General features: G+C 35.7%; 3 protein-coding genes across 3 annotated transcripts in view; all 3 read left to right on the plus strand.

The window, feature by feature from the left end:
* The window catches only part of c2cd6 (C2 calcium dependent domain containing 6), a 3,658-nt gene extending 2,572 nt beyond the window's left edge, over positions 1–1,086 (plus strand). Inside the window, exons 7-9 of the mRNA XM_016473346.1 lie at positions 609–677; positions 796–887; positions 975–1,086. Coding sequence (XP_016328832.1) covers positions 609–677; positions 796–887; positions 975–1,086 — 273 coding nt within the window. The remainder of the gene's footprint in view (positions 1–608; positions 678–795; positions 888–974) is intronic.
* Positions 1,087–2,404: 1,318 nt separating this feature from the next.
* Positions 2,405–3,268, plus strand: LOC107678169 (polyadenylate-binding protein 1-like 2). Its single transcript, XM_016473347.1, has one exon. The coding sequence runs from the start codon at positions 2,405–2,407 to the stop codon at positions 3,266–3,268; it is 864 nt and encodes a 287-aa protein (XP_016328833.1).
* A 2,082-nt stretch (positions 3,269–5,350) lies between these two features.
* LOC107678183 (non-homologous end-joining factor 1-like) overlaps positions 5,351–11,256 on the plus strand; it is a 13,563-nt gene continuing 7,657 nt past the window's right edge. The window contains exons 1-4 of the mRNA XM_016473363.1: positions 5,351–5,537; positions 5,853–6,071; positions 6,963–7,101; positions 7,179–7,237. Coding sequence (XP_016328849.1) covers positions 5,370–5,537; positions 5,853–6,071; positions 6,963–7,101; positions 7,179–7,237 — 585 coding nt within the window. The 5' untranslated portion in view covers positions 5,351–5,369. The remainder of the gene's footprint in view (positions 5,538–5,852; positions 6,072–6,962; positions 7,102–7,178; positions 7,238–11,256) is intronic.

Here is an 11,256-nt window from a genome sequence, read left to right on the forward strand (position 1 = left end):
TGTGTGTGTGTGTGTGTGTGTGTGTGTGTGTGTGTGTGTGTGTGTGTGTGTGTGTGTGTGTGTGTGTGTGTAAAAAACAACACTTACATTTGGCATGAAATTTAAGTTCACTCTGTCTATGTTCTAAATGCACCATAATGACTTGTTTCTTTTTTTAACTTCATAATTTTTAGTCTTTGATAGGAAGTGCTAAACCTTCAGAAAATGTTAATTATCAATCTAAGAATATCAAATTAAGTATTGACTATACAGTATATCCTTTTTCAATTAATTTTTTAGGCTTAGCAATATTAAGTGTAATTCCTAACAATTAAACATTGAACGAAACAAAATAAAAGTAAATGTATGAGAAGTATAATTCAGAACTATATAATTGGTACATAACTGGTAACAGGTTTGCAGATTTATCCCAAGATAATGTATAACTAACTGCCCACCTTTTGTGCTATGTACATTTTATGGCTCATAATTGTTTATCTAACATATCAAAGAGTTCTCACTACAAAAGCCTGATATCTAATGATTTTAAAAACTACAGTCAAATCTAGGAAAGTGCCTTGTTGGGTTCACGTGTGAGAGAGAAGATATGATTTTCTGTATGATTGTAGGTTGTTTGCAAGTTAGATGTTGAGATGGCCATAACATATGGGTCATTTGGTTATGGACACTCTCATCAGGTCAGTAATATTACTTAAGAATGCTGTAATGTTCTATGTATAAGCTCTTTATGATCAGTTAGGCATAAGCATTTTAGAATGATAAACTGATCATAATGGTGTTGTGGTTTTTCTTTAGGTGAAGCATCCTGAAAGGACTGTAGAGGAACAAGTGGAAAAATCACTTTTTCCCCGGTGTCCTTCACCTGACTACCTCCAAGATCCTGACTAGTGAGATTCCCTCCTAAAATAAGCATTGTCAAATGACTGATTTTTCATGTGAGCCACTAAACGTGCTTCTTTTTTCTTCTCTTTCAGTAATGAAAAAACCACTCAGTCAGACATTATTTCTCATTTGATTCAAAGAGACAGCGAAGGAGGCAGAGATCCCAGCGATCTTATGAACCAAATAGAGAAGAGAGGCAGGTGAGAACTATATTTTAATGTTTAATTCAATATTAATTTTTCTAATGTCATAGGCTACACTGTGTTAATAGTAACCTCAGTAAATAAATAGTTCACCCAGAAATACTTATTCTCTAATTATTTACTGAACCTCATGTTATTCCAACCTATAGTGACACCTAATAGTTTTTTTTTAAACTGTCAACACAATGAAATGATGACAAAAGAAGGCATTTTCCAAATCCGTCTGAAAATAAAAATCAAAAGTTTAAATAATCAAATAATTCTTAAAATATGAATTAATGTTTTATCCTTTTGATAAATACTGCTCTCATGCCGTTTACTCATGGTCAGTGTCAGTGTAATGTGATTACATTGGTGCTGAAAGAGAGTGTTTGTTATCATTTTTTTTAATTTTTTTTTGTAAATGAAATAAAGCTGAAATACAATAAAATGTAAACATTTGATGAAAACTCTAAAAACAACATTATTAAATAGAATTACAATTAAAGCTAAATAGAAATATTAAAAAATAATAAAAAATTGCAAAAGCACATAACAAAATTACTTGAAACTTGAATTACATAATAAACTGGAACCACAGATTATCAAACCTGTATTGTTACCTAAAATTAAAAGAGAAAATATAAAAAAAAAAGAAAAGATAATTTAAATAAAGCTGAAATAATAAATAAATAAATAAAATATAAATATTTAATGAAAATTTAAATGTAAACAAAAATTGTAAATAATAACAAGTTAAATAATTAAAATGACTAAAACTGAAATACAAATATTTGAAAAATAATAAAAATGACAGAAGCACATAACAAAATCACTAAAAATTAAAACCTTAAAGTAAAATAAAAACTTAAAAATAAAAGCTAATACTGGTTCAAACTGACTGAACTTTTATTAAACTCTGTTGTTGCATTTAAATACCATAGCTTTAATGTACTCATTTTATCTCATACATGTAGGGCATTAGTTTGATTTATTTTGCTATAATTAATGTTTATGACTTAATATTAATGTCTAAAATCAGACCAAAATAGCTTTAATTGTGTTTTACTGTTCAGGAATGTAGCTAAGAGGATGTCACATGATGATGTCATAATTTGGAATTTTAGAATGTTCCGCCTATAAAAGGAGCAAAACTGTCAGATTCTAAGTCATTTCTGACTGATGCATCTGACTAAGGCATTCCCTTGCAGATACAACAGTTGCGACAGTGATTTTTACTTGGCATTTGCGATTTGTACTCAGCCATTGTGAGTTCCACACAGCGGTTAGCTTTGGACCAAGAGCTTTCTGACAAAAATCTTCTTTCAGAGACAGTCAAAATGACCACGTGCTATGGTTTAGGTGAGGTTAAAGGTGAAAGAGACCAGTCGGGCCCTTTGTTTGTGGGTAATTTGCACCCACATGTAACCGAACAGGTGCTGCTTTCAATCTTCCTCCCATTTGGACCAGTCTGTTTTGTGAAAGTGTGCAGAGACAGAGCAACCAACCTCTCTCGTGGGTTTGGCTTTGTTACTTTTGCACACCGTCACAATGCAGAAAATGCCCTAGATACTTTGATTTTTTCTGAGCTCTTGGGCAAACCCATGCGAATGATGTGGGCTCAACACGATTCCACTTTGAGAAAAAGTGGAATTGGAAATATAATTATTAAGGGCTTAGCAAGAGACATCGATGACCTTGCTCTATATGACACTTTCTCATGCTTTGGGGAAGTTCTTTCCAGCCGAGTGGTCTGCGACAGTAATGGTCAACCTAAAGGCTATGGTTTTGTCCATTATGCCACACCAGAGGGTGCTGAATTGGCAATTAAGAAGCTAGATGGTATGCTGCTAAATGACCATCTAGTTTCTATATGCCATTACAAGCCCTACGAGGAACGCCAGGCGAACCAAAATGCCAATTCCAAATGCTGCAAAAAGAAAGACAACAGTCTTTATATATCAAACCTGCCATACAGCTTGGGCAGTGAGGAGCTGTGCTCCCTGTTTTCTGTGTTTGGATATGTGACCAGTGCAAAGGTTATTATGAACAACAGCCAGAGCATGGGTTATGGATTTGTTTCATATTCCTCGATTAATGATGCCATTATAGCTGTATCATTAATGAATGGCTATATTGTTGGTAACCGGCCACTGAAGGTTGCTTTCTCCCATAGTGCAGAAAAAAAGGAAATAGAACCCTAGCGAAGACCAAAAAATAGAGAGAAAAAAAAAACCCTAAGCGTATTTAAAAAAAAAAAATTAAATAAAATTCTAATCCTATCTCTAGTGCAAAAAAAAGTCCTAAGCCTATCCTATGCTGAGTGCAAATAAATTAAATAAAATAGTAAATGAAAATTAAATTAAAATGAAAAAAATTAAGCCTATCCTATCCTTAGTGCAAAAAAAAAATCTAAGCCTATTCTATCCCTAGTGCAAAAAAAACAAATAAATTCTGAATGATATCAATCCAAATTTCTGACTTGTGATGCAGCCTGGAATTAAGCCACAACATGTTGGCCCATCTGGCCAGAGGAGAACTGGCCTCCCCGACTGAGCCTGGTTTCTCCCAAGGTTTTTTTCTCCATTTCTCTTACTGATGGAGTTTGGGTTCCTTGCCACTGTCGCCTTTTGGCTTGCTTAGTTGGGGACACTTAATATAAGGCAATATAATTGCACGGTCACTATTGGATAAGGACTGAAGTGAGCTGATGATGACATCACTGTTTTCTCCAGAGCTGCTATAAATAATAAAATAAAAAATGTGCAGAGATTTTTTTTTTTGTGTTTGTGTGTATGTGTGTGCGTAACAATTTATAATTATTCACTTACAGAATCTTTCTAATATTTCTTCTTTATTAGCATGCCTTCTTTTTCCCCATTAATTTCTGAAAATCTTCACACGTTTAATTTGTATTTTAAGATGTGGGGGTAAAAATTATTTTACCTTATTTTATACAAAAGTTAAATAAACAAGATAATATATGTGGCATAAATGTTAAGACACAGCATTGTCAATATCATATGTTTTTGCTGTTTTGCCAACAAAATTCATTATGTATATATGCATCAGAATACTGTGCATAGTCATATGCATTTTCTTTTTATTACATTTTTGTTTGACAGTCATTTTACACTATTCACAATGTTTTAAAAAGAGCTGTGCAATGACTCTTCAGATCCCCCTTTTGTGGTGCCCCCAGGTTGCGCAAGCTTTATAAAACTCTAGAAAAATGTGAGACGAAGCAAGATGTTGTTCAGTTTCTGGAGAAACTGGTTATGAGACAGGAGCCTGAATCCCCCTGGACAACAAACAACTTGGAATCAGAAAAGCAACCAAACACATCAGCAAGTTCAGTCCTGTGGTATGTAACCCTGTAAACACACAAATGAAAGTTTTTTTCATATGTAATCACTACCCTTTTAACCTATGACTCCACTTTCACAGAAAGAAACGTCAACTTAAAAAGAAACCTGCCACATTCTCCAACAGAAAGAATCAGAAGACAGATTATTATAAAAAGATGTGGTGTTTAGAGCAGCTCTTGGTCTCTTACACAATATTACAGCCCTTTCAGAGGCTTGTGAATGTTTTGCTTATGAATGTCTCAATAAAGACGCTGGATAATAAATATTTTGTTTTGTTTTACTTATAACCTCCTTAATACCGAAGGCGTCTAGTAACGGAACTATTCCTCCTCACGGAACGTTTTAATCCCCGTTTGTTTTTACAAATGCGTCAGTCGAAACGGCCCCTTGTTGGTGAGTAGATACTGGTAAATTCTTCACCCATGAAACATTTAAAACGTTTTTTAAAATTCGTTATGTAATTAAATGTCTATCTGAACTATTTATTTGACCCTCTGTCATTTTTTTATGCATATCGAAAGAAGTGCACCTGTTACGCGTTAAATAATAGAAACAAAATAGTTTCATAATCATGGTTTGTCTAGGTTTGCGCAAGGCTCGTCAGACATTCTGACACGAATGCAAGAATGATATATTATATCGAACTTATCATTAAGAATTGCGGAAACCTTAGAAAATGTACCGTGATTATAACGTTACTATAGTAACTGTGGTAACGTGAACTGTTTCAGGTGAAGTGTTTTGTAACGGAGAAATCTGTTTTATCTCATTTCAAAATGTTTAAAGTAATATATTTCATCTTTTCATCATTTGTTTTTAGAAAACATACATTGATATAAGAGTAGTAATGAGAAACCACTCATGTATTAACTTGTGGGTGTGCATAAACATGTTATTGTTTATTTGAAGTAGATTGTGTAAAGTGTGCTGTGGGGAAATGGAAACAGGCCTATTTGCTCTCCCATGGGTGCCAGTGAATATTGGTGGTTTTGATCTACTGGCCAAAGCCTGGTTCGGTGACACACAGTACCGGGTTCTGCTGAATGACCTGAACACTGTGTGGGAAGAAGAAATGACCGCAGATGACATCCAGAGTCGAGCACAGGCAAGAACGTACAACACTGCTGCTATCTAGTTGAAGTGATTTTAATTAAATACTTAAATTGGAGCTTTATTGGATCTTATAAATTCCTTATATTCTTTAACATGAAACACTGAGGAGACAAAACACACTCAAGACAATGTATTTCCGTTCAACTAAAATCACTGAAATGTGCAAAGCAGATAAGAATGAAATGTTTCTCAGTACTATAGTATATAGGATTGTATCACCACAATATTCAGTTCTAAGGGGAATTCTTAGCCTGTCAACATTTCATACTGATTTCTTCTCTTTTTCCTCTCTTCCTCTGTAAGAAAGGATCTGAATAAGTGTCTGAGGGCTCCTACACAAGCTTTCTTCTCTCATCTATGTTCTGTGGCACGGCCTTGTTTCTCCAGTGAAGATGATGATCAGATTTCTACTGCACACGTTACTCTTGAACAGCATGGTGACAATCTAACAGTCAAACTCAAAAGTGAGCTGGCTGGGTTGCCATTCTACTGGGAGTTTCGCTGCACCACAACACCTGTTGGCGTGGTATGAACCTTATCTGATAAAATAATGTCTGCAGCTGTGATGTAACATGGTTTCAAATGTGTTTGAAACATTTAATCTATTCTTTTAACCCTGTGAAGCCTGACATGAAATAATAGTCAGAAAACTGTAATTGTTTTGAAATGAAGCAGTTTTTTTAAACAAATGGATAGATGGATATAACGTTTGCTGATGTGTTTTCATTGAGTATCATATTTGATACATGGTTTTATGGCTCATATTGTATGATACAGGAGAAAAAATAGCAAAAATATTCAATTTGGTGCAGTTGCTAATATTTATATTGCCAAAAGATGAAATTCTGCTACCTTGTAATGTAAATCAGTGAGATATTTTATAAAAGTACAATAGAATACATACATAAAATGCATATAAATATCAGTTGTCACTCTATATCTACCAAAAATATGTTTTAGTAAGATTATATTTAAATGCTTAGTTTTATCAGAGCTCTGTAGGTTTTATTGCGAGGTCAAAACATATAGTGCAATGCAGTACAATGATGGGAGGATATAATAAGTGTTCCTCAAAAGCCTGATGGATCATTTTTGATACTCAAATTTTAACAAGATTTTCAAAAATAATAAATTTGTCACCCAAGTAGCTTCAGTCCAGCAAGTGTTCATCTTAAAATATTACTAACAATATAAAAGTTATTCTACATTTACTTTATGAAAATCATTAAATATTTTTCATCAAAAAGACACATCTTGAAGGTGAACATTTTTAGAATTATAATAAAATGCTTTTTACTTGTTGAAAAAAAAGTACAAACTAACAACCAAAAGGCAGAAGGCATAAAGTAGATTTGTAGACTCGAGGCCTTAAAAATCGATGTATCAAATACACAGTACGTTTCTGCTTGTGAATCAGGTGTGCAGGCACCTGGTGCGCCCCCTGCTGGCAGTGAGTAGAGTCCTGCAGCGGCAAGTGGAGGATCTAGCTGCTCTTCTGGCTCGGAAGGACGCAGAGATACAGGACTATCAGGAGAACGGAGCTGTCCTAAGTAGAGGTAACAGTCGCATCTAGCATTCTCTCTTATGTCTGTTTTTAGCTTGCTGACACTCATCTAAAACTCTGCCCTCACAGCCAGACTACAGATGGAGCTGTTTGAGGTGCACGGGTACAGGGAGAACTTCTTCACACAGGTGCGAAACATTTTTACATTCAGTGTCCTGCTAAATTTAGCCAGTGTAAACAAGCTCCGTCAGAACTAGCATGCATGTGACATCGTGATTCAGTCACATGTATGTACTGAAGCCAGGCCCCTGTGCTGCTTCTAGGGTTTGTTACGGGAGAGAGAACTGTGAAAGCTAGACATGAAGAGAGACTGGATCGCTGTTTGACTCAGAGCTGAGGGTCACCACACACATGCATACACACACAGTGTATAATTAGGCTGTGGTTTTTGCAGTGACAGCTCAGTTGTAGCGTTGCCTCACACTGAACTGTCTATTGACTGGATCATGTTTTATTTCTTTTCCCGCCATAGGTGTGTGTGTGTGTGTTTTAGAATTTCCTGCTTTTTTAGCGATGAGTGGGATTAGGACTGGGCAATATGATGGTAAAACTAAAGCGTTTATACAGTGGATGTACAGTGGGGTCCACTTTTGAAGAATTTTATATTTTTCTAATTAAATTACTATTTTTTTAAATGACAAAATATATTATCAGTTTAACAATTTGAGTGAATACCTGAAATAAATGTCAACTGAAATAAAATGAAATATTGAAAAATAAAAATTAAGCTAGTTGCTGCTTAAGCAGCACTTAAGCATTCCATTTTATTTTTTTATGATTGTGGCAATAGACTACTATACTAAATTAGTACTAAATAAGTACTAAAATAGCACAGCTGCAAAGATGTTCACATGATCAATGTCACTAATGTACAACCCCAGTTCCAGAAAAGTTGGGACGTTTTGTGAAATGCCATAAAATCAAGAATGTTATTTTTATATTTGTCCTTCACATTTTTTTAATTGACTAAAGTACAAAGAAAGACATTTCCAATGTTTTCATTGGCCAACTTAATTTTATTTTGTAAATATAAATGAATTTTGATGGCTACAACGCACTCCAAAAAAGTTGGGACAGAGGCATGTTTAACACTGTGTGAATTCACCTTTCCTTTTAATTACACGTTTTAATCATCTGCGAATTATGGATGCTAATTTTCAAAGTTTTGCAAGCCCAGTCTCGCTTGATACAAGACTTCAGCTGCTCAACAGTCCATAGTCATTGTTGTCTGATTCTCCTTTTCATGATGGGCCATATATTTTCAATAGGAGACAGATCTGCTCACATCGAGTCACATCCACATGTGTCTACGGAACCACGCTGTTGTAGCACATGCAGAATGAGACCCGGTATTGTCTTGATCCAATAACCATGGACTTCCCATGAAAGATGTCATCTTGATGGCAGTATACAGTGGGTACGGAAAGTATTCAGACCCCCTAGGTCCCTTTGGTCTTTGGGACTGAGAACTCAACGTCCTTTTTACCCAGAAACAGGTTGAAATGTGGACTCATCTGACCACAGCACACACTTTCACTGTCTTTTTGACTATCTGAGATGAGCTCTGGCCCAGAGAACCCTGCAGCATCACTGCATAGAATTAATGTATAGCTTTCTCCTAGAGTAAAAGAGATTCAAGTTACATTTATTGATGCAGCGGAAGATTGTGTTAAGTGACAGTGGTTTTCCGAAGTACACCTGAGCCCATGTGGTTATATTATATTAACATCGCAGCATGACGGTTTCTTATGCAATGCCATCTGAGGGCTCAAAGGTCATGCACATTCAACTGAGGTTTCCTGCCTTGCCCTACATGTACTGTGTTTTCTCTGGATTCCCTGAATCTTTATGTATGGTAGTTGGTGAAAGACCTCAATTCTTTGCGATTTTTCATTGAGAAATTAGATTTTTTTACTTGTTTGACCCTTCTCTCATGAAATTTGGCACAAAGTGATGAGCCATGATCCAGCTTTGCTTGCAAAGATCGAGATGCTCCTTTTATATCCAAACATGATACCCTCACCTATTACCCATTCACCTGCTTACTGTGAACAGTTTCAAAACAGTTTAATTTGGATATTCTATAACCTTTTCACTTTTATTTTGCCTCTGTCCCAACTTTTTTGGAGTGTGTTGCAGCCAACAAAATCAAAATGTGTTTTTATTTACAAAATACAGTACATTTACGTTGGTCAGTGAAAACTTTGGCAATCTTTTCTTTGTACTTTTGTCAATTAAATAAAAGTTATAGAGAATTAACAAATTACATATTCTCGATTTTATTACATTTTACAAAACGTTCCAACTTTTCTGGAATTGGGGTTGTACTTATTTGATTAGTGATGTAGAAATAATGCAGAATCTTAAATATTTCCGTACATTTTGTCTTCTCCTTTTTTTTCTTCAAAAATTTCAACATAGAACTTTATTGATAAATTTAAATGTTTACTTTCATGTTTACATTAAGATTTTTAATCTCAAGTTTTCAGTGTGAACAGTGTCGGACTTAATTAATGGATAAAATTCAACTAATGTGTGGTCTTTTGACTGGCTATTTTACAGTGTCTTTGAATGTGGCTCCTACTGAACTATCCATTTGATAGTATTGATTAATATTTGTAATAATAAAATTGAATTAATATTTGACACTAATGTCAGACATATGATTCACTTCTTTTGAATAATCTGATCTGTTGGTTTACGTCCAATCAGGTTGTAAAGACTTCAGTTGTAAAGTATTTAATTTAGTAGCTGATGATCACCATATTTTTATTTGTTTTTAAGCCTTTTTTCACTGAATATTCAGCAAAACAGTAGCTGTATCATGACATATTGTCATATATAACTACTCATACCAGGGATTTGGTCATACCACCATTCCTAAGCAAGAATGCCAGTCAATCATGCTTCTGACCGCTCTGCCTTAAGGTCATTACAAACACACTGACCACAGTGGGAGGAGCCAAAGCCACAGTCATAATTTAGACCAGAACTGTGTGTTTATGGGGGACACTTTTTGTTCTCTTGATGAGTAATGTTCTTGTGGCTGTGAGTTATTTATTGGATTCAGCCACGAGTGCTGGCAGCCGTGTTTTCTGCGCGAGGTGAGTCCTTTGATAGGCCTATGTTTGATCTCTGTCAGTGTGTATGTGTGAGTCCACCGGTATTTCTCACTGGCCTGGTGAATGTGCAGTCAGATATGTGTGGCCTGACTTGGTGGTGTGAGAAAAGGATATGAGTCTGCTCACCCACTCGCCCACTGTACCAAACACTGACTTACTAGTCGCCCCTTAAAGGGTTAGTTCACCCAAAAATGAAAATTAGCTTGTGTTTTACTTACCCTCGAAGCATCCTAGGTGTATATGACTTTCTTCTTTCAGACGAATCCAGTTGGAGTTATATTAAAAATTGTCCTGGCTATTCCAAGCTCTATCATTGCAGTCAGCGGGTGTTGCAGTTGAACAGTCCACAAGTCGTCAAATAAAGCTCGCGCATTCATAATAAAACGTGCCGCAGACGGCTCCGGGGGATGAATAAAGGCATGTGAATACATGTGTTTTTGTAAGAAAAATATCCATATTTCAAATGTAATAAACACTTTTCTCTCACTTCCGCTGACTGTCATACACTGAAGCCGTTCCGGCGGATGACGTAAGACGCGCGGCGTTGGGTGATTAGTGACGAATGCGGAGAGAGAACAAAACAAAACACCGGTCACTAATTAGAAATACAAACCTAGGATTTGCAAAGAAAAATGTCGGAGGATTTCGATATAAACCAAGAGGAGACTGGTTTTCCTTTGCTAAAGTAAGGAAACTTTGCTTCCTTTGCTCCTATAAACAAACTCGCGAGACTAGCATACCTCAGAGGCGCGCGCGTTGCGCATACGTGCTGCGTCATCAGCCGGACCTGCTTCAGTGTATGACAGTCAGCGGAAGTGAGAGAAAAGTGTTTATTACGTTTGAAACTAATTTTCATTTTTGGGTGAACTAACCCTTTAAACAGGTGGAATTCCAACCCACGGTGACACAAGTGTTAGATGTATTACTCCATAGCTTTCACAGCTGATAACAATTACATACAGGTGCATCTCAATAAATTAGAATGTCGTGGAAAAGTTCATTTATTTCAGTAATTCAACTCAAAT

The sequence above is a fragment of the Sinocyclocheilus anshuiensis genome, unplaced genomic scaffold, assembly GCF_001515605.1.
Source record: "Sinocyclocheilus anshuiensis isolate Anshui unplaced genomic scaffold, SAMN03320099.WGS_v1.1 scaffold648, whole genome shotgun sequence".
Lineage (NCBI taxonomy): Eukaryota > Metazoa > Chordata > Actinopteri > Cypriniformes > Cyprinidae > Sinocyclocheilus > Sinocyclocheilus anshuiensis.